Here is a 24,175-nt window from a genome sequence, read left to right on the forward strand (position 1 = left end):
CCTTGTGGTGTTGTTGGAAGGATCAAAATGTTTCACAAAACTATAGACACAATAAACCTAACTGCCATTTGTAATAACCATGTTGAAAAGAATGAAGCATGCCTTGCCTCTACCCATGCAGTCAAACGCTGTCCCAGCAGCTAGAGGAGGAGACAGTTTGCTAGAAAGGCTCCAGAGAACTTTGAAAGGTAATTGTGACCACCCCAGCATCTCAGCACAAGGTGACACAGACCCAAGGTCAAGGGTCCTGTGCCAGGCATAGCAGCAAGTTCCCCGAGGGATATGAAATTGTTCCAAATAACTGGCCTTGTTCAACGTCAGAGGATGGGGCTAATAAAATACAAATTGTTTCACACTGTTCACTAGCATTTCGGACCTGCGCTCCATTGAAACAGAACTGGTTGGTAAGGAGGGAGGTGGTGAATGAACACGGGGTAGGCTCCAGGCTCAGATTGAACTGAGTTGTAATTCAACTTCCACCCGTAAACTTCCCTGAGCGTTCACTCTTTGGTTTGCAAAACTGGGAGTAATGGGAATGTATAACTTGTAGGGTTTTTTTTTTTTAATTCTTTGGTCTTTGGGGGCCCGCCACCCAGCTCTCAAATAAATACACAGAGATTTATTCTTACTTAAGAATATATGGCCTTTGCCAGGCAGTGGTGGTACATGCCTTTAAGCCCAGAACTCAGGAGGCAGAGGCAGGCAGATCTCTGAGCTGTTACACAGAGAAACCCTGTCTTGAAAAAACCAAACCAAACCAACCAACCAAACAAACAAACAAAAGAATACCCAGCCTTAGTTTGGCTTGTTTCTAGCCAGTTTTTCTTAAATTATCCCATCTACCTTTTGCTTCTGGGCTTTTACCTCTCTCTACTCTATATTCTTTATTTACTTCCCCCCCCCCTTTTTTTCTTCTTACTCAAATAGCTGGCTTGGTGGTTGGATGTCCGGCCCCTGGTGTCCTCTCTTCCTCTCCTTTCCCACTCCCCCTCTTCTCTCTGCTATTTATTCTCTCTGCCTGGCAGCCCCACCTATCCTTCTCCTGCCCAGCTATTGGCCATTCAGCTCTTTATGAGACCAATCAGGTGTTTTACACAGGCAAAGTAACACAGCTTCACAGAGTTAAACAACTGCAACGTAATGTAATCCATCTTTGCATCATTAAACAAATATTCCACAGCATAAATGAATGCAACAATCTTAAAATATTATTCCACAAAAATAACTCTTAAGGCAATTGGAAGAATTAAATGAAATGTATAGCAATCACTTTGCTGAATGCCTAGTATCTAATCTGTAATCAATAAATGATTTTCATTATTTCATTAAATCATGCTACTTGCTGCCACATCCAATCCGACCTTTATAATTGAAGTATCCTGCAGTGGCAAATACGTCGTAATAATTAAGTCTTGAGGATGTGCGTTTTGTATATGTGTGTGGTGTGTGCACATGTGTGTGAAGGTTCATACACTCATGTGTGTAAGAGAAGGCCACAGGAAGACAATGGGTGTCCTGCTCTAACACCTCTTGCCTTATTGTCCAGAAACAGGGTCTCTCACTGACCATGAAATAGGCTGGTGGTCAGCAAGTCCCAGTATCTTTCTGTCCCTTTCCCAAGCAGTGCTAGTGCATGGATAGATACCGATGCACCCACACTTACACCCGGCTTTTCACATGGGTGCTGGGGATTTGAATTCAGGTCCTCCTGCTTTTGCAGTAAGTGCTGTTACCCATTGAGTCAGCTCCTCATGCCCTGAATTATAAAAATGCAGAAAGCATGTCTTTAGTTTTCTGATGTTCAAACCTGACCATCATTACCATGAGTTAAGCACCTACCACATGCCAGATATTTAGGGAAGGGGGATGCTATATCTGACCTTTACACTTGTAGAAATGGAAGCTCAGAGAAGGTAAGTAATTTCTTCTTAAGCAACACCACCAAATGTTGAACCCGGACCAGTACTGTAGCCCACCAACCTATACTTAATGTAAGGTATTCCCCGATGTTTGAAAAGATGTCTTTTGCAACAGTATCCAGGGGAAAGGTCAAAACCTTATTACAAGGCTAATTTTTGTCTACCTCTACCTACTAACCCGTATGACTCTCCTCACTTGCAGTCCAACAACCTTCTCAAAGAAACTCTCTAGAACTCTCTGGCCATATCTCCATCATAGTACTTTCCAGGTTGTTCTAGAAATGTTGATTTAATTGTCTTTCTTCCTAACAACTCACTGGCTACAAGTGTGATGATTTAACAAATTAATGAATATTGACTAGGGAGGGCCTGGATATAAAGTTCCACCATACCCTGCAACAAAAATTAAATTAGTTCAGATTGTGTTAAGTACATCCATGTTTAAGGGTACTGTGGTAGTTTGAATGTACTTGGCCCTCATAATCTCATAGGAGGTGGCACTATTAGAAGGTGTGGCTTTGTTGAAGTCGGTACGGCCTTGTTGGAGGAAGTTTGTCACTATGGGAACAGACTTTGAGGTTTCCTATGCTCAGGATACGGCCCAGTGCCTCAGACAACTTCCTGTGGACTGCAAGATGTAGGACTCCCAGTTACTACTCCAGCACCACATCTGCCTGCATGCTGCCATGCTCCCCACGATGGTGATAAAGGACCAACCTCTGCAACTGTAAGTGAACCACCCCAATTAAATATTTTCCTTTATAAGAGTTGCCGCTGTCACGGTGTCCCTTCACAGCAATAACAGCCCTAAAACAACATCTGTGTTGATATGTGAACGTTTGCCTGTAGCATGAATTCTAATTGGTTTTAATAAATAAAACCCAGAGTCAGCTGTCAGAAGTGAAAGTTGAAGGATCAGAGAAGCAGAGCGGCCAGTCACTAGAGTTCTTACCTCTACCAACGCTCAGATCGAAGGGGCAATTCTGTCCTCAGACTGCATCTCCAGACTCCGTGCGCCTCCACCAAACCTCAGACTACACTGAGCTCCTGTCTCCTGCTTTATAGTCCTCTCTCCAGACCCAGCCATATTGCTCCTCTCTCCACCTCCCTAGTGCTGAGATTAAAGACACGTGATGTCAAGTGCTGGGATCTCCTTTGTGTGAGCTCTGTTTCTCTGTTAGAAAGATTCAAGGTCTTGTAGCTCAGAATGGCCTTGAACTAACAGAGATCTGTTTGCCTCTGTCTCCCGAGTCATGGGATTAAAGGTGTGCACCACTCCCTGGTCTCTCACGGCTTAGTGCTGCACTCTGATCTTCAAGCAAGCTTTATTTTTTAAAACACAAACCAAATATCACCACATTTGTCTGCAGAGGCTGGGATTGTGGGTTATGTACTAGTTAGTCCCTCTCATGGAATTCCAGTGGATGGGTGAAAAATTCCAGGAGGGCAAAGTTGAATGGGATTAAACAGCAACCGCTGTGTAGGAAGGGAGACTAACTTGGGTAACAGTAGGAAGCAGTTTTAGTTCTGTGTACGAACATGATATTTCAGTAAACAAACGACACTGTGTTCAAAAGTTTATAATTCCATTCTTTGTAAAACATTTTACTTGATTTTTATTTCTTGTATGTATGTTCACGGGTGGAGGGGCTGCATAATCTTTAAAATTATTTACCACAGTAACAATTTGTGAACTGATGGTAAAATCTTAATGGTGATTTTCCGTTAGTTATGGGACGACACATTTGTCTTATCTTTTGCAAAGAGTATTAATCTTTGTAATGAAAAAAGATCAGAAAAAATTTTAAGATGTTATAAATATCTGGGAAAACTGAGAAAAGGACCAGGAGGCAGGAGTCCCAAGGGAAGAGTGTGGGATTTGAGAAGCAAGAAGGAGCTGCAAAGACCCCCAGAGAGTCTCCACCATATGGCGTGGGAGGGGGGCTTCTGCAGCACCCATGAAGGCAGACAGCCTTCAGAATATGGCTGTAGTGAGCACTGAGAACACTATTGACTCATTCATCGAGGAACTCCACAATCTGAGGCCAAAAAGAAGGAAGGCCCCAGGACATGGCTCTTCCCCGAGATCTTGAAGCACATTATTTTTCAGTTAAAGGCCCTAAGGACAGCAACTGACAGAGGCGTGGATTGGAAAGAAGAGCAGGAGACTTAACAGAAGTGAGCAACGGATAACTTAAGCAGGCTATCAAAGACTTTAACCATGTGCCAGATGGATATAAAAACTGAAAATATTTACCTATGATTTAGATATTCGACATACAATTTAGTCTCTTTTTTCATACCATGGTAAAAAAAAATGTTGTACTCTTGTGAATGAGAGCTGTGCAGTAGGTCCATTGGAGAGGAGGTGTGTACAGAATGAAAGAAAAAGATCTAAATCTCAAGGGCATGGGTTTTGAGGTCCCTCAATAAGGGTAAAATTTATTGTTAGAACAGTTTACCTTCTTTGAACAGTCAGTGTCTGGAAGACTAAATCTTTGATCAGGTTGTCTGTCTTGCTTAATCTATGAATTAGACTACTGCGACCAGCTTTAGAAACAAAGGAGTGAAAGTATGCCTGGCTTTATGACGCTGAAGCACAAGCTCCTTCTAGACTAAGACCCTGCCTATTTCAGCCCTCTAGATACTCCAAAGCAAGTAACAATAGCCATAGAATGCTAAAATTAGTAATACCTAGGATGAATTTATAAAGACGATAACATGGCCGTACTTCACTGGTGAGAATGTAAATCGGGTGACCTTTCAGAAGAACAATTTAGCGATATTTTCTCAAAGAAATGAACATTCAAGTACCCTTTGTTTCCATTATTGAACAACTAGAAGTTTGCCCTAACAACGACATATGCACGAACCATTCAGTGCAAGAAACTGGAAGTAAAGACTGTTTTTCAGTGGGACCTGACCCGCAGACCCAAAGCTGCAGGATCTCCACGACACAGAGCAACGAAAGGATATCCAGGAAGAGTCCTAGTGAGGACACAGCATCAGTAGTGCAATAGAAACCAGAGGCCTCGAACCAGACCAATGACTCTTTGCAATGAACACTTGCAAGTAATGGACAAAGGGGATCACTGTGTGACTCACTGTGTCACACTGCAGCTTCCATGTCGAGAATTTTTATTTTTTTTCCTTTTTAATACTTTCTCTCTTAAATTTTATTTTACTGGGGGGATGAAGGGATGGAGTGCAGATGCAAAGGGACGGGGAAATGAATAGGATCAAGACACATGATGTAAAATATGCATAGAACAAATAAAAAGAAAAAAGATTGTCCTTCAGTTAGGAACGTGGTTTATTTGATACAGGCATGAAGGGAAAACAAACTTATAGAAAAACGTAAACTTACATGCTCTGAAAAAAAAAGAACTATCAAGATGTATTAAGTGCGCAAAGAAGCAAGGTGCAGAATAGTGTAAATACTCTTTTGGTTTAAAAAAAAATGTGTGTAGGAAGGGGACTGACAGACACACTGTCGTGTAATGACTTTACTCTGAAACAGAACACAAGAAGCTTTTAACAGTATAGGTCAGAGAATTATTTTGGTGTGCCATTTGAACCCATTAGGTCTTTAAAAGTTTTGTTTTCTTCCCTAACATTTTATTTTTTTCACTTTTTATTTTATTAGCTTTTTTTGGAGACAGGGTCTTGGGTGCTCAAAGCTCAACTATGTAGCTCAAGATGACCTGGAACTTCTGGTCCTCCGGCTTCCACTTCCCAAGGGCTGGTATTACGGGCATGGGCCACTATGCCTAGATATATGTGGCGCTGGTGACTCCAATCGGGGCTTCGTGTGCATGCTCGGCAATCTCTCTACCACCAGAAACCCACATGCACATCCCCATTAAACTCTTGTACAAACATCACATGTATGTGTTGAAGCTCCATAATGCTGGAGGGGCCTGTGTATTGCTGGTTCCTTCTAATACCCCACTCCATTCCCATGTCAGACTCTTATCTCCCTTTTACAGGTGAGGAGCTGCAGGCTCAGAGCTGCGAAGTCTCTTAAGGTCGTACAGCTAGATGGCTGCAGAGCTACAATTTAAATGTACCAGTTAGACCACTGCTTCTCAACTGCCAGGCCAAACCACTTTAAATCGTCTTTATACCCTCACTGCCTACTGAGAATATGTTGGTGAACAACTGGGACCTTATCAGATAATTCATAAGAAATACTTTCCTAAGCAGAGAGCCATCCAGGGAGGCAGGCAGAAGGTCGGAGCTTGTTTAAATTAGACAGACCCATTCCTAAACGGTTGGGAGATTGGTTTTTGATGCAGTGGCGATTAAGAATCTTATTTAGCTCCTCCTTCCAAAACATTATGAACGGTAGGGTCAGCAAAATGGCTCGAAGGGTAAGGGCGTTTGCTGACAAGCCTGGCAACCTGAGTTTGATCTCAGGAATCCAAAATGGAAGAAGAGAACTGGTGTTCCTATGGGTTGTCCTCCAACATCTATTCACATGCATGGCATACATGCATATCATACACAACAATCAAACACATGCATGCACACCATACACAACATATCAAACACATACACGCACATCATTCACAATAATAATACATAAAATAAAAATTCAAAGATTAACATTACTTTCTGTCTACAATAATTTCTCTTTGCTCTTTAAAAAAAATAGAATTATTTGGAAGATGAAAGTCCACTCATCATGCTCTGAGTCCATAATTAATGGCTTTGTTTCCGAGTCAAAGGCTGTATCGCACTCACATTTCACTATATATTTGTTCATTTTTCTTCTCTTTTAGTCCTCCACGGGCCATTTTTAATACCAACACATAACTCTTGTGCCTCTAAACTGCAGAGTATTCCATTTTAAACATATGCAATTATCAAAAAGTACCTGAAATAAATTGGAATCGAAGTTACTTCCAAGTCTAATCTCCTACCAAGTGATGTAACTGGTGAACAAGCATCCTTCCGGCCAAGATCTGAAGCGCTCTTCAGACGGGGTGGGGTGTACCATTTGACCTTCCTGTACTGAAGAGCGTTGGGAGTAACTCAGTAGAACTCTGTTACATGCTGGAGTGTGTTTCAGTATATGCAAAAGCAAAGAACTTTCTCCTCAGCGAGGCCAAAACAAAGATATTAAAGTTGACAACAGGTGAGATGGCCTCAAAAAGAACAGCTTTGACAGTTGTGTGACAGAGCACTGCCTTGCTTTGACGGCTCATTGCTGGCGGGATCAGAAGAGGAATTTCCCCATTCGGTTCTAAGCATGGCTGGTGGAGGGCTGTGGATTCCACCAGACAGTCTGGAGACAGCCAGACTGGGCGATGAGCAGCAGAGCTCCAAATCTGGTAACAGCACGTGTGGGCAAGGAACAGTGACCTATGGGGGAGACTCCAAGCTCACAGGCCAAAACTCTTCCAGCAGGGGGCAGTGCCTTGGATTGCAGGCTGGACCCAGGCTAGCAGGAGGCAGAGCTGGAGACTTCGCTGGAGAGATTGCACCAGTTTGCCACCGAGGAGAAACTGAACCAAACTATCCTTTGACTACTGTAAGTGACATTGGGGAATATTGACCAGGGACAATGGGACCTCCCTCTTCTGTGTTTCGCCTTTTTTTCCTAATGTCTAACACTTTAGACTGCTCATAAAGGCTTGCAAATGAAGAAATGTGGAGTCACTTTAACTAGGCTGGCCAGCGACTCGCTCAGATTTCTGAGTGTGCTTGAATAAAGAAGGGAGTGAAAAGCCCAAAATACTGCCCAGCCTTGTGGCCCCGTGGATCTGACATAAAGTTTACAAATAGAAAGTTAGCAGTAACAATTTTCTCTAAAAATAGAACTCAGTTTAACAGGAGAGTTATTATTTGTTTTTGAATTTCAAGGCTATGAAAGATGGCTTTTAAAACAAAGTCCCACTGTGGAACAGCCAGCTGGGCAATTTCTTAGACATGCAGATGACAAAAAAAAAAAGATTAAATAAAATTATTTCACGGGCCCAAACATTTGCAATCAAGTTTCTTGAATACTGGTTCCCATTTCTGCTGTGTTAAACAAAACTGAACAACCCACCATAACGTCTACTTGTAATGTTGATGTTTTGATCTTTGTGATTTTTTTTAAAAGAGCTTGTATTTGCTGAGGGACGTGAGGCAGCTATGCCAATTGATAAAGTACAAAGTGGCACTTATGACTAAAACAGCACCTTAAAAAATCAGAGCCCAAACCAACTCTGAGGGTCCTTGGCTTACATTGCTCAGGACAAACATCAAGTTGAAGAAATGTCAGCGAAGAGAATCAACTTCCTAAACTGTTTTATTTTCCTAGCAACTTCCAGACTAGGGATGTTTGGTGTTCTCTCTGTTGCTAGATTATTGGCTGGCGGTCTTGCAAGGGCCAAGAAGAGAATCTGGTCCTCAGAAACAGCTGGTGGACGCCTAGAAGTCAGGGGGACTCTGGCGGGCCAGGGGTTGAGAAAAATCGGCCAATCGCTACCAGCCTGCAGGCAAGGGAGCCTTAGGTTTCACCTAGGCGCCCTTTCTCAAGGCCACGGCCCGACTGGTAACCCGGCCAGGCCGGCTGGTGTGCTCAGCAGGGCGCGGCCCTAGCGCCACCCGGCTCGCCCCGAAGAAGAGGTGGGACTTTCCCCACCGGAAGTGAACGCGTCCAGTCTCGGGGAATTGGGGCACCTCAGCCAGCGTGTCAGGGAAACCCTTCCGGGTTTATGCTGGGGGGGTGGGGTGGGGGGGTGGGAGGATGGGGGTGGGGGGTGGGTGAAGAAAAAAAAAAAGAGGTGGGTTCGACTGGAGTCGCTGCGGCCGCCGCCGCCGCCGCCGGACGGCCCCCGCCCCTTTCCTGTCCGCGAGCAGCAAGGCTGGGCCGGCCATGGCCTTGGCTTGACTGAGCCTCCCAGGCGGCACGGTAAGCGGCGGCGGCGGCTCCAGGGAAGGAGGCAGCAGAGGCGGCGACTTTGGGGGCCGACGTGGAGGTCAGGCGACTCCTAACGTGCGCCCCTTTCCGCCCCCTCCGTCCCCGTCTCCCCCCCCCCCCCCCCCCCCGTTACAGGCCGGACGACTCCCGCGGGAACCCGGGGCCCAGAGACCCCGCCCCGGTGACAGCGAGCGCGGCGGGACCCCGAAGCCTCGGGCCGGCTCAGCAGCGGCGCCAGCAGGAAGCGGGGTCCCCGGGCCCCTTTGTGTGCAGGGCGGGGGAGGGGTGGCGGGCAGCCCCCGGCAGCGAGGCCCCTGCCCCTTCCCGCGTGGGGGTGCACGCGCGGCGGCTTGCGGGCGCTCCCTCCTCCCCACGCCCCCCTGGCCAGCCTTGGGTTCCTATAGGAAGGGCATTACCATCCCATCCCCACCCACCCGACACTTGGCTCTTTCCCCTCCCCCTCCTGTAACTTCCTCCTTGTCCCCGGTTGGGCCCTAGGCTTCTCCGCACTCTCCTCCCCAGTTCGCACATTTCCGCCCACCTTCTGCCTCGCCTTGCCGCAGCGCAGCTAGCGGGTGTTATTTTTCCCCCCTTTGGGTAGGAGTTGGTGAAGGTGAGACTCATGAGGGAATACAAGGTAGTGGTGTTAGGGAGCGGAGGGGTTGGCAAATCTGCCCTCACCGTGCAGTTTGTCACCGGGACTTTCATTGAGAAATATGACCCCACCATTGAAGATTTCTACCGCAAAGAGATCGAAGTGGACTCTTCCCCCTCAGTACTGGAAATTCTGGACACCGCAGGAACCGAGCAGTTTGCCTCCATGAGAGATCTGTACATCAAAAACGGCCAAGGTTTCATCCTGGTGTATAGTTTGGTTAATCAACAGTCTTTTCAGGTAATCAAACCGAGTCTTGTAATTTCTTCGAAGGGGGTGTGGTAATCCTACATGTACTTCTGATTTGCCTGAGCTGTGCGTTAATGAGTGTGTTTGGCTTTTGAAAGTTTGGTGTGGCATGGGCAAGCACTGGGTTATTTCTGGAGAGTGCTAAAGTCACAGGCATCGACAAACATTTTAAAGTTATTTTTAAGGAAAAGAAAAGTGAAAACGAAATAGGTCAGCCTGCGTATATTTAGCCCTTATTCTAACCTGAAGTTGCGTATTCAATTCAACAAGTATTGATTAACGTGCTCAACAAAATATTTCATAGATAATCTCAAGTAAACGGAGCACGAAGAAAGAAATTGTTAAGTCTATTATCTCGTACACATAGATAAAAAAAACCTGTGCGCCTGCTTCCTCCGCTTCTCTGTTCGCCTCTAAGTTCCTTAACTGGAATCCTAAATCTCAGTGCTGCAAAATGAGTGCAAGTCCTGTTTTCGTGGTATTTTACTGGGGGGGGGGGGGGGGAGAGAATGCAGCCAGAAAGGAAGTTACTAGTCTAAAGGACTAGTACCTAGGATTCCTAACCACCAGAAAGTAAGAATGACTCTCCTTTTCTCTCGCTGATCCGAATCGTTTCTGCCATCGTAGGCTATACTTAGAGAAAATATGTGGAACTGGGAACGCTGAGCGCGGGCAGTTTTCTTATCCCAGCGGGGTAGCCAACCTGGATCTGGTCCAGCTGCTTCAGAAAATGCGTCCTGTCTTTCACTGGGAAACAGACTGAAGTTAACGTTATTTTAAGAGATGCAATAATTGTGCTATTTATTCTTTGAAAATAAATGACCTTGTATTGACCCGTTATATTGACCTCCATTGATTTAGGAAACGGATATTTTTTTTCTGCATTTAAAGGTATGCAGTTAATGTTGCTTACTTAAGAAATCTTAAGTGCCTTAGCCAGTATAATGTGCTAGTTTCCCATTCTTCAGGAGTTGAAGTTTAAGTGCTACATAGGAATTTTTTCAGTAACCTCAGAACAACTTCAAGAACTTCTTTGTAAAGATAGTAAGTCCTGAGTAAATGAATCTAAAGTACATTTTAGGTAGACTGAGATTCCAAACTGAAGTACCATAAAGGCATTTCCTTCAGAAAGTACTAAGGGTATTTTCTAAGGGGTCCTCAGATTAGTTTGTTATCAGCAGCCTCTCCTGAGGCTGGGAATCTTTTCAAGGGCGTCTCCTAAGATTTTTACTGGACCCACTTCTGTTCTGGACATCAGTGTGGAATATGGAACTGTGGCATTATTTCAGCAGATACACAGATTTTTTTTTTTGAGGCGAAAGTTAGTATTCTTAGCTAAACTTATTCCATAAGGGAACTCAGAAAAGCAGCTTGACAATTGAGAGAAGACTGAATGGGTGTACTTGACCTGTGCGAGTGTTCTGTTTACTGGAGTTACTCAAATACATATTTTATATTTTAAGTCAACTCATTTTAGTTACAAAACTAAAAAAAAATGCAATTTTGGGCCTAAACCTCTAATATTGTCTTACATCAATAGAGTTCTTTCCAAAAATTGATGTTACTGAAAGGCAGCTATGACTCTGATCTTCGTGGGGGAAATCAGGAGGAAACGCACATGGGAGAAGAAATGTGTGACTTCCCACCCACACTCCAGATGCAGTGTCCTTCTTGGGCCATGCTCACTGTTAGGACAGTTGTTCGGTGGTACAAGGCCAAGCACATAGTAACCAATTTAAAATGAAATATTTATGTGTATGAATCTGTTTTTAAAACTGGATTTCTAAGCATTACAAAGTGGGTTTTTGAGGGGTTGTTGTTTTGGGGTGGATTTTTGGGGGGATTACTTCTTAAAATACTTTCTCTTAAGCCCTCTTGCTGAATGACTAGGAGTTACATAGACACTGCAGTCTTGTGCTGGGATAACAGGTGTTACAGGGAATGAAGACAGCTAGGCAGGTTTAGGGAGCTGGCCAAACATCTGTATGTGCAAATGTATTAATCATATTTGAGAACTTGATTTTTTAATTGAAATAGACGGAGGATGGGGGCAGTGGTTAGATGAATTTTAAGGTTAGTATGCAACTTTTCTATTTTATATTCCTGATGCAGAAGCACAGCCAATGCCTGTGGAGATTATCTAGTTCTCATGTCCACGGGGGAAAATGACATTGTTGTCTTTGTTTCAGTATGTGGTTCTAGCTTTATATGATACCAAGGAATGATTCTTGCGATATTGTAACACATCTGCTGTGGAATGCAAACATATAATTTTGTTCTTTTCCTTTGTGATTGCTTGAATAGGATATCAAGCCAATGAGAGATCAGATTGTGAGAGTGAAGAGATATGAAAAAGTTCCACTAATCCTAGTAGGAAACAAGGTGGATCTGGAACCAGAAAGAGAGGTTATGTCTTCAGAAGGCAGAGCTCTGGCTCAAGAATGGGGCTGTCCTTTCATGGAAACATCAGCAAAAAGTAAATCAATGGTGGATGAACTTTTTGCTGAGATCGTCAGGCAAATGAACTATTCATCCCTCCCCGAGAAGCAAGATCAGTGTTGTACAACTTGTGTTGTCCAGTAAAAAAAGAAAACCTCAATCATGGCCATACCGAGCAGGTTAGTTGTTGGTGGAATTGTAATTGTACGGGCCAGGTGGCCTTTTGGTTTTGATCAAGTATAAAATAAACAACTGGTTAATAGTAATATGTCCATACATTTGACACCACCTTAAGTTTCTGTATTTTTAAAATAACATTTTTTCCTCAGCATAAAACCATCATCATTCAATGCAGAAAACCTTTTTAAACTGCAGATAAGCAGAACAAAGGTAAGAAATTGTGTGTATTGCCATTGATGAGATTTGGTTTTTTAAGGAGTGGCTTCCTATTTTTCCTTCTCAGCCTTACTCGATAACATTTGGAGGGGATGATTCATCCCATAGTACATCTTTCCCATGTTCTGTAGTCTTAGTGTCCAATATGCACAGCAGAACACTGAAAAATAATATCACAAGATGATGAATAATTTTCTGATGTTTTTAATACTTTTATATTCTGGGCAAGAGAGCCACTATAATTGAAACCACTAATTTTCTAATTACTCAAGTACTTGATTTAACAGAATGATTATTTAATCAAGTTCATCTGTACCTTGCACTTGTGCAACTTAAGTGACCTCTGATAACAAATTACACCGTCACAAAGTACCTTCACTTCATTCGAATACCTGATGAAGTGAAAATCTGCTTAAATCATCTCTCATATGTCAGAAGGAACCATCTGAAGCACAAGGGGGCATTTCTACTCAGCTTAATAAGTAATGCAACTGAGAACAATAAAAACCTACACACCTTATGATAAATTATAGTATGTTTTGAAGAGCTTTTGGGAAAATAAGGTCATGTAAAACTTTATTGAGCATTTAAAATGAGATAATTGCATATATATATTGTGATAGATAGATAGATAGATAGATAGATAGATAGATAGATAGATAGATAGATAGATAGATTGATTGATTTTCAGCTGAATTGTAATTGGTCAAATAGTCTCACTTAGAGTAGCATTTAAATAATCATATAAAGCACCAATACTGTGGAAGATTAAGAAAACCACAGTAAATGCCAGACTAGCAAGACAGTATCAGAATGCAGCTGACCCTTCTGAGCCCGGGCTGACCTCCAGTCTAGGAAGCAGCTTTGCAAATGGCAAGAGGCATGCCAGATCACAGACATGATTCCTAACCAGAGGTCTGCCTTTATTTGTGCTGCCTAGAGAAAGGACTCACAGACCCTAATTTATCTCTTTAGACAAGGACTCTTGTCAGGTAGTGTCACCTTTGAAAATAAAGGATGACAATGGTGCTTTCTTCAAAATGCCTTTACCATCCGAAAACATTGATGAAAACCTCTTTATAACCTCTAGCTACATCTGTTATTTTATACAGGCACTGCTGGGGCTTTGGTCTAGCTTATGGATGCTGACAGTCACGCCCATCCAGTGTAGTTCTTGAGGTGGGACAGGCTTATGTAGCTGTGTATGTGATTGAGTCCCACATTCTTGACTCTGCAATCTGTCTTTTAAGTTGTAAACGAGCTTCAGGTTTGAACAAGTCCTGTATGCTGATAGCATCTGTACTATTAAGTTCTACTTCTCTCACACTTTTGAACAGAAGATGTAAATCTATGTACTTTGTTTCAGTTTTAGCATCCTTATAAAAAATTAACCAAAACATGAAAAATGGTTCTTCTCGTTATTAATGTAGGAAAGGAGGGTAAAAGCAAAATTAGTCTCATATACCTAAAGGGTCAATTGTTACGCCTGTTGGGATTTGGATAATTTCTACAGATATCCTTAAATTTTTATTATAAATTCTATCTGAGTTTGTTTGACTGTGTATGCTCTCATGATCTCAGTTTTCTTACTTACAGGGATGTATACATGGGAGGAGTTGAATATACCAAGCCTACTATGTTCATGTTTTTTGTTGATTAACAGCAACTAAACTCAGATGTTATTTCTACCAGTAATTACACATTTTTATTAAGTGACTCTGTAATAATATATAGCTTTCTGCTTGATTTATTCTTCTTGTAAGCAGAGCACATGGCTGAAGGTGTGGCCCCTGAAATAAAGCACTTAATCAGCTGGATTTCTGAAGGATCTTTTAGAACAGTGTGCACTGTATGCAGAGTTTTTTCTAGCGCCAAGTCAGATGGAACTGATAGGTATGCAGGTCTGTAACCTGAGGCCAGTGGAGTTCGTGGTTGTCCTTCCTCACTGTTACCTGAACAAGTATGTGATGGATTGTGAGTCCCTGTGAGTCATGGAGCCCTGCAGGCTGGCAGTTCCAGATCTAGACTGATGATCAAACTTCGACAGGAAAGGTGACTTGAGAAGGGTTTGTCCTTCGTCTTAGGAAAGTACTTTGTCTGGTTAGAAGTAGTAATACTTAAGACAGAAAGACCATGGCTTCTGCTAATGGTTGGCTGTATTCAGCTGAGATTGGGGATCTCTTAGTGCTCTTAGAATGGCTCCTGGTAATTCCTCACATTTATTTTCTAATAGCCTTTCATTTGGTTCACCAGTCTGTTGCCCAACACCTACTCCAGGGCCCGGCTCCCATGATTGTTTCTTCCCCTTTTACCCTCCCACTGGCAGTCATTTTATTGTAAATTAGGAAGTGTGGCAGATTCTTTAGACCTGCCATCCTGATTTCCTTACTGACTGACCCACAGTGGCTTCTAGCAAGCACTTTGTGGAACTGTTTCCCCGGGCAGCCGCAGTTGCATAAAAGCCTAGGTCAGTGTTGGAGCCCTTGTTTCAGTCCCATCTGGTGGATATTATTTTAGTCGACATGTGCTGTTTGGGTATAATGGTATTGAGAAGGATGGCTGTTTTGTTAATAACATACTATAAAGGAAGAAAATCAGAGCAGTATGGGCATTGAGAAGAAGGAAAAAGCAGAAATTCCCGGTACTCAGGGCTTTGTTTTTGAGGGCTGTCCTATGTTTAGGGCCATCAAAGGTTGAGCAATATCCCTGGCAGTTACCCTGTAGATTTGATATTATGCTCCAACCCTCCACTTTTGACAAAACCTATTATCTCTAGAAATTGCAGACTACCCATTGATTGTGGGGATTGAGCGACCCCTCGTTAAGAGCCAGTAAGCTTAAGGAGCTTGGGAACAGTAGCATTTGAGTCGGGCCTTGGCAAATGGATATGGTGCAGGGGATAAAAGGGAGAGTTTTTCCTAAACAGAAGGAATCTGAAGAAAAGGCATAATAATAGCCTTAAATGTTCTAGCCATGTCCGCAAAGAAGGGAGATGTGCATTCAGGTTATCTCTTATGTGATAATTTGGTCTAACCTTTTGGCAAATAGAGTTTTTAAAATGATACTTGAAGCAGTCATATATGTCAGTCCAGCCTTGATGAATGTTATGAAGGAAACTTTTTTTAAAAAGGGAAATGTGTTCTTTACTGTGGGCTGAAGGTCTGAAAAATGTTCTACCATTTTCCTCAGCATGATATGGAACAGGTTCTCCCAAGTACAGTAAATGGTGCATCAGAGTACCAAACACCAGGAAGCAAAATGAAAGAACAAAGATCATTATTTATGGCAGCCTCAGTTCATTATATATGTCAGCCTGAAGAAAAAGGGAGATTCTTATTTCAAGACTAGCACGTCATTTCACGTGGCAGCGGAGTGCCCGGGATGGTAACAAAGACTCCTGGGAGGCTCAGCCATCTATGAATGGGATTTTATTCTAGCTGGGTTTATTATTTCTTAAATGGACTAGGATGGATTCCAATTTTCAAGATTTTTAATGTAAATGTAGACTAAGAACAGTTTCTTAATCTTTTTTCTTTTCACTAAATATGATAGTACAGCAAATGTAAAAGGAAGATCCTCAAGATCAAATCAATGTACCTTAAAATGCTGGCATTTTTGTATTCAAGGCAAATATTTCTTATATGAGTAGAACCTAGGGTGCATCTCTGTTGCAAAAAGTGTATCATCTGTCCCCTGCCCTATTTAGCGTGAGACTTGGAGTGGAAAAACAGTCCCCTTTTCATATTGTGAGCCAGAGAGAAGAGGAGGATTTGGGTTGGGGAAAAGCTTGCTTTGGGGCAGAGTACCGTGAGTGCCTACAGTAGACCTGGGGCACTAGGGATGAACAGAGCTGTTTGCCTTCCCTGCCACTCTTGATTCTCCCCGGCCCTTCTGACCTCCACAAGGTTCTCAGTTTGACACTTCGGACAAGATAGGTGCCTCATTAGCCCTGCACTGGGTGTGGAGGTGTGACTAGAGAGAGACTGTGTACATATTCCCTCTTTAATTGCTTCCTCTCCACCTCAAGATTAGGCTTTTAATATAGAATGAAATATGTGCAGACTGCTAAGTTTTACTCCATTACCTCCCTGGCTTAGAATGGATCGTCAGTAGAATTAACAAATATTGCATCATGGAGCTGGAGAAGTGCCTCTGAGGAAGCGTTCTAGTCTTACTACTGGAACAATTCTCATGGGATTGCTTCTCAATGGAGTTGTACAAATCAGAAGATAATGGAACTAAGAAAAAATGAAGCCCTGTCAGTTGTGGGGAAAACGTATCCAATCAAAACCATATGCACAAGTCCTTGGATTAGCTGTAAGTTTTGGAAATGTCTCTTTCAGAAAGTACTACTTATATTTGTGGAGAACAGTACTTTACTTGGTGTGAGTCAAAGTTAGCAGTTGGAGTCACATCATTGGCCTCACATTATTTCCACTGGACATGGCGACAGTATTTGAGATGTTGGAATTGAATTCATCACGGTAAAGCATTTGACAATCTTAGGTCTAGGCAACAAGAGCACTATCTAAACCATTCCTCTTGACTCAGGGTTCATCATGTGCACTCAGCATGTATGCTTCCCTTCCAGCATGGATTCATCTTTTGCTGTCTGTTTAATGGGAGACAATGAATACTGTTAATGTTTTGGTCTTCCTATTCCAGTACCAATAAGATTCATGCAAATTAGAATAAAGGAATGAAACAAGATAGGTAACAACAACAATAAAATTTGGCCTTGAACACATAACAGAATTTCATTAATACAACTAATATTTAGCTCAAATAGGAAAACGTCAAGTAAAAATGTAAAAAGAATTTTATCTTTTAGGATTGTCCCTTGCTTAAATCTCCAGAATTTCAAATGTCTGAAACTAGAAAAGAAGAAAAGGAAAGAAAACAGTGACTGGTATTGCACGTCTATATTTGCTAAAATGAGAAAAATTATGGTAGTAAATACCATTGTTTCTAAAATGGAAACTCTAGTTAAGCTTAAAAAAACTTCACAGACTGGTAGTGTCTCATGATCCTTTGTTGATGTGTTTTGTCCTGAATCAAGAATCTGTCTTTTTCTTCAGGCTGACATAAATAATGATCTTTGTTCTTTCAGGTCTGTGTGTGGTGCGTTTGTGTACCAGGTTACTACACTTGGGAGGTCCTTTTTCACTTACTGAGTCAGTGTTTGAACTACTGTTTGCTTCTGTTTTTTACTCCGATAATTTTATTAGAAAAAAAAATTAAAACCAAACACTTTAGTGAGAGTTTGAGTAGAAGCTGCCAGAACCAAGATTTGTTTGCTGGCTGGTAGCTTAAGTATTATCCTCTGGCCTGTGGACAAGGAAAGTAGCGAGTTAAGGCTTTGCATCAAGTGTGTCTCAGTGTAATAGCCGAGAGTGCAAATGCGCTGGTCTGAGTGACTGCCTTTAAAGAGTCGGGAGTGCTTTTCTTTTAAGTGGACGAGAGCGTTAATAAACTGAACATTTTGCTGTCGCTGTACAGCAAGGACATTTACATTTCCCGTCCTGAACATTCCTAATATGATAGACGCTGTCCTTTTGGCTTAATGAAAGAAGTTGCTTCAGGATTTATTGCTGCAGAGGATTATAATGTATTGCTCTTTTAAAAAGTGGCTCTTATTTGTTTAAAGGTATGCTCAATGTTAACATTGTTGGGTGTGACGCAGAGTTGGTCTGCTTGACTTGATTTCACTGGAGGCATGTAGATAGATCGAATGTTACTCAGGGCTGTCTGGGTGGGAAGTCATGGATACGTAGTTTTTATTTCATATAAATTGTGATTAGTAAGCTGGTTTGTGGGATGTAAGTATTTTGTCACTTTGATGGTAGAGTGTTAAACCGTCACATTTAGTATCTTAGATATGATGCTGTAATCATATCTGAAAAATCCAAGCTCTTGTATATTTATTTTGAAAATTGAAAATTAGAATTTATAGTATACTGTTTTGAATTAATCAGGGGAAGTCTAATATGAATTAGTAGAAGTCAAATATTATATGTAAATAATCAAGCACTTTTTGGTTTAAAAGATACATAAATCCTAACTAAGCTTGAAAATCAAATATCCTTAGTGTAGATATTGAAGAATTGATGATCTGATCTTAGCGGTTTAAAAATCAATAACATGGTTGGAAAAGGAAAGCAATTCCTTATATTATATCCTCATTTTATGGAGTACTTTCCCACATTGCCTTATATGATAGAGATAATATCTCTGTGAGGGAAGAATTTTTCTTGCTATTTTAATAATGATGAAACTGTACTTTCTCAAACTTAACCCATGTTCTAATCTAATACTTAGCTTTCCATGTTTAAGCCTGACTTTTAAGAAGACCGAGTTTTTCTTATAGTTTCTAAGGAGAAAGCTTTTCCTAGTGTGTTTAGGGGCAGAATCTCAATAATGATGAGTGGGGATGTCTTTCAAAGGGATCGTGTTTATGATACAGCTAATGAGAACACATTCTTGCAAGCTCTTTGAACACTAATACAAGTGTAGCTGTTAAGTGAATGTAGAATTATGTGTTGTAGACATTGCTAGAGCCCATGCAGATCCCACACCAACTTACTTGGCACTCCTTCATAGTTGCTTTTCTTTTGTTTCTTCCTGATAGGCTAGCATATTTTATCTTCTACAGTAAACAACAAACACAATTTCATTCCTGTAGAAGCCAGTTGGTGACTCAGCACAGCTGAAGGGCATAATATGTGTCTGAATGATAGTTTTTTCTCTCCTAGTATTAAATGGAAGGCAGAAATCTGTCAGCTATAAGGATAGAAACTGAAGAATCTCTATTGGAGAAATTCTTGTGAGTGAGAGGGTTCCATGAAAAGAGCAGATCAGAGTAGGGCGTGTGGCCTGCTGTGTGTCACCCTCCAGGTCTGAGTATCTACACTCTGAATCATACAAAATTCCCACAAAGCCAAACTTTGGAAAAAGTAGTATACTTACAAGGTAACTCATAATGAGCAATGAAATCTATCACCATTTCAAACCAGAAGCACCATTTGTCCCAATTTCTGTATTGTAAGATAATTTTAATCAGTACAAATATTGTTAATATCACATATGTGTGAGTAGGAAGTGTCATACATAGGATTATAACAACTACTAACAGACGCACTGTCTTCTCTCCGGTTCAGCCATACTACACTAATACTTTCTGGAGACTTTTCTGAATCTGCAGAAAATGATTCTGTTACTTAAACTGATGGAGACCACAGTGAAATTAGACCCTAAGATCCCATACTAATGAGCTTCAGCATGCATGCATACATATGGATCTGTTGTCAGGGTTGCTTCTGAATATTCAACTGTATATCTCTTAAGTTTTCATGAAATTTCTTTGATCTTTCTTGCAGATAAAACTCAGAGGAAATTTGCACAGATGCTGCTTTGGAGAACTTTACAACCTGGGTTGCAGAACTGAGCCTTGGTAAACCTGTCTCTATCACAGCATGTTGCCATACATCTAATGAAGTGCATAAGGTCTTTGGCCCTCAAGATCCAAGGACCTTAACAGTAATGCTTAGCACGTTTACCATACATTTAAAATCTGTTCTTTATCAATCCGTCCTTTTATAGCTTTTTAAGTTCTTATTGATGGCTAATATGAAAGGGTTAATTTTTAATATGTTAGTTGATTTCTTTAATCACTTTCTCAACTTGTATTTATTACTCAAACTCAGTATTACCTACTCAATGCCTTTTAAAAGAAAGATATAATGGAGAAAAATTGAGCCTTAAACAAATGGTTACTTCTGTATATTACCTCGTACCAATGCTTCATCCTGTTTGTAAAATCTTTCTCCTTTAAATGGTCGCTTAATACTTTGAGACTTTGTTTACGTGTGGCAGTGTTGTAAAAAGAAACTAAAGATCACATTTTACCTGTATGGATGGAATTTCCCTTTTCTTCAAGTGCAGTTTGTGATGTGTTTTGTAATTAGCAATCTGAAAGTTACAGGTGATATTGGAAGTTGATTGTACAGCATTTACTTGAAGAATTTGATTTCATTAGGCCTTCACATGTGTTAATCTCATTTACAGCATTGAATTGCGGCAGTAACATTTTCCTTTCTGTGAAGTTCTAAACTTAGTTGTGACCTACTTAGCAATGCCTTTGAAAAGGGATATTGTGTCCATGGTAAATTAATTGTATACCTAAACAGAGATAGCTCAGTTTTGCCTGTCAGGCATGTCATTGACATCTTGTAGACTTCTGCACATGTAAAATTGAATTCAAATAAAATCATGTACACTTTCTAGTTCTTAATATTTGTCTTTCTGAACAGTAGTTTAAAGCAATATTTGTTGGTGTTTTTCTTGCACTGTCACAACTGCTTTTTAGTTTTTTTTTTCAAGAAGCATGTTCGTAGGAGAGACAAAAATCTGTGTAACAGGAGGGAGAATAGCACCAAGTCTCTGGCTGTTTTTATTTTTTTTCATTTTTGCAAATGTGCTTTCTAATAGCCATTGCCTTCCATGTTGTTTACCCAATCAGCACATTTTGTCTGAATACTTGAACATTTTACCAGTAACGCAGGTATAGAAACAGAGAAAGAAAAACTTACAATGAGCAATCTTTTGGTTCAGTTTTAACATCATGACCAGTGCTTTTTCTAGCAATTATTTTTCAATTGTATAAGTTTGACAGTATTTTGTTCTTGAGTTTTTATTTGATTTAATTTGTGTCCTTTTAATTTGCAGAAGTTAGAAACTGCAGCTCACCTACTGCACCAAAGTTCTCAATTTTAGGAGCCCAGCTTTAGTCATTTGAACATGCTTCTAAATAAAATAAAACCAAAACTATACTTTTGATCTATAATAATAGCTCAATAACTTTGTCAAGAAAAGCTCTACTATATGCAGTGATGGTTTGTGGAAGGGTGTGGCAGTTTTAAATTTGTCTTGTGCGTGGTGTTCAAATAAAGTGATATTTACATTCATGTGATTTACTGGTCAGCATGGCCATTAATGAGTAGAAAATGATTAAGCTTTGATTTCCTTTTTTTAAATCGTGTTGCATTTGATTCCTGATCAGATTCCCTCAAAGTGAGCTCTTATTCTTCAATTTGGGATTTGATGGTGAGATTATAAAGGTAGAGGCAATCAAAACATTGTTCCTTATTTACAAACAGCTTGAAATGAATACTTCATTTAAGTTTGCACTTTAAAACCAAACCCTCATTTCAGAGTAGCGTAAGTGCTTGTGGCTCCACATTACTAGCTCTGTGAAATTCTAAGGGAATCAAGTAATTCATGATGACTTCAATTGTCTGCAGACTGATTTCATACAGTGTTCTTTCCTATGGACATTCTTCCCTCCTTCCCTTCTTCGCCTTCTGTCACCTCTATCTCTATCACAGTGTTCAATATCATTGACCTCAGCAGCAAATTTCACTCAGATTCACTTAGGATCACAGGAATCAGGGGAAAAGTGGTTTTAAAGGTGGTTTCTCCAGCACATTTTAAGAAAAGGGACCAAAAGTTATTTTAGCTTCCTCAATAGATTGCATGTTGCTTATTAGGATAAGAAGTGAATATTAAATGCAATATATGTCTTGTCTTTACTATGGCATCTGTTTAGGAGTTGTTCAGATCACTGCAGTAGGGCTCTGCGAATAAACCATGTAACCTATTATCATGGATCTAATGTACTGTAACTTTATCAGTGAACGGTAAAATCTCCAATAACAAGTACAAACATTGAACAATTACCTATGAAGATTTGTAAAAGTAAAATTTTTCCAATAGATTTCATTCTTGTCATTTTGTAAGACGACCCTGCAGTCCACCAGTTTGTAACTTTTTTAATAAAATAGATATCTGTATTCCTGAGGCTTGTGTCTTTAATTATTATTGGTATATTGCTTCTTGTTCTAGATTTGCTAACTTGTTTTTTTTAGCAGAAAGTCATTATCCACATGATACGTATTATAGTACATAATTTAAATAGAAATTAAAAATGTATTCACTTATTTCCGTAATTGCTATTTCGACATTGTAGAGGGAATTTTAAAATATGTCCTAAATTGTAATGCTTAATCAATTGGAAAAACTCAGAAATGATAAATGAATAAAAATGCATATAGCTTAGTCCATATGCAGAAGGTGATCCAAATACAAATTGGTTGGCTGGAAACTATCCGTAGATTAATAATTTCAGACAGTACTATGTGTATAATTAAGTTTTGATACACCAAATTAAGAAAGTTCAAACAAAGTTCAAAAGTTACCGTAGTTTTGCTTTTGGGGTGGATGCCATTTGATTTGTTTGTTTTAGCAGTGCTTGGAATTGAATCCAGAGCCTTGTACGTGCTGGGCAAACTCAGGTGCATTGCTACATTGTCTTTTCCATTTGAAGGTTTTGCCAGTCGCTTAATTCACTGTCAAGACCAGTACTTTTAACTTGAACTGTGTAGGTGTTTTAACCTTACTTTTTAAACTTAAGATCAACTTTTTAAAATGAAAATGCCTGTGTAGGTGCCTATGGATTACATGTGGGAATTCAGAAAGAATTGGCAGAATTCCTGTGTCACAACATTTAGAAAATGTTTATTGTTTATTACTATTATTATTGTTTGTTTGTTACTGTCAATCACAGACTTCTGTTCCAGCATCCCATATATGCTGCATTAGATACATCCTCCCAGTCTTCCAGGGTTTGTCCAACTTTCTTTGGCCAAAGGAATAGAATCCTTTCATCCAGTAAGGCCCACATTTTTAACCCGGTGAGCCAAAGAAAGAGGATGGCGTGGAACAAGAAACAGCTAAGGAAAAGTCAGCAGATAAGTTAGAACTAGCATCAAGTTTCAGAAGGAACTCTATCCCACATCACCTGTACCTACTCCATGTGGTCCTGAGAGGTCATTCTTACCTAGGAAGATGGTTAATCTAATCTTTACACTCCATCAGAATATAAGATACTAGGGTCATGATCCAGCGCTGTAAGACTTACTTAGGATTGAAGTATAGTCTCATTTATAGTTGATGAAACTAAGACACAGGAAAGTCATGACTTAAGCGCATAAAGGAAAAATCACATGACAAAAAAATGATTATTTTCAACATGAATTCATCGTTGAGTAGAATCAAATTGGTACTATTAAAATCTTGTATGGGTAGAGAAATGGCTTGGCAGTTAAAGGGTACTTATACCAGGAAAGCGTTTTTGTTGCCAGCACCCACATCAGGTGACTAACAATGTTCTTAACTCCAGTCCCAGTGACTCCACCCTCTTCTGTTGCCTGTAGGTACCAGGTACACACACACATAGTCTGTGTACATTCAGGAAGCATTCTTCACAGACTAATGTTAAAGTTTTGGGTTTTGTTTTATTTATTTATTTTTGATTTTTCAAGACAGGGTTTCTCTGTAGCTTTTGGTTCCTGTCCTGGAACTAGCTCTTGTAGACCATGCTGGCCTTGAACTCACAGAGATCCACCTGCCTTGCCTCCCCAGTGCTGGGATTAAAGGCGTGCGACACCACGGCCCGGCTTATTTGTAGAAATCTTGAAGAAACAAGACTTTTTTAAAAAAAAAGAAAGAAGAAGAAATGGCTGTTTAACTCAGTGTAACAGTCCACGT

The 24,175-nt window shown here is 40.7% G+C and overlaps 1 protein-coding gene across 2 annotated transcripts; it reads left to right on the top strand.

Annotated features, from left to right (window-relative positions):
• The first annotated feature begins 7,382 nt into the window (after positions 1-7,382).
• On the top strand, positions 7,383-22,419 carry LOC121441691 (ras-related protein Rap-2c). Of its 2 annotated transcripts, none has more exons than XM_041642917.1 (4): positions 7,383-7,455; positions 8,968-9,727; positions 12,041-12,354; positions 19,948-22,419. In XM_041642917.1, the coding sequence occupies exons 2-3, from the start codon at positions 9,455-9,457 to the stop codon at positions 12,317-12,319; spliced, it is 552 nt and encodes a 183-aa protein (XP_041498851.1). In that variant the 5' UTR covers positions 7,383-7,455; positions 8,968-9,454; the 3' UTR covers positions 12,320-12,354; positions 19,948-22,419. The 2 variants fall into 2 exon arrangements, with proteins under 2 accessions (XP_041498851.1, XP_041498850.1); XM_041642916.1 differs by lacking the exon at positions 7,383-7,455 and adding an exon at positions 8,677-8,823.
• The last annotated feature ends 1,756 nt before the right edge of the window (positions 22,420-24,175 follow it).

This window comes from Microtus oregoni, unplaced genomic scaffold (assembly GCF_018167655.1).
Source record: "Microtus oregoni isolate MIOR12 unplaced genomic scaffold, Mior012 000080F_ref0000499, whole genome shotgun sequence".
Lineage (NCBI taxonomy): Eukaryota > Metazoa > Chordata > Mammalia > Rodentia > Cricetidae > Microtus > Microtus oregoni.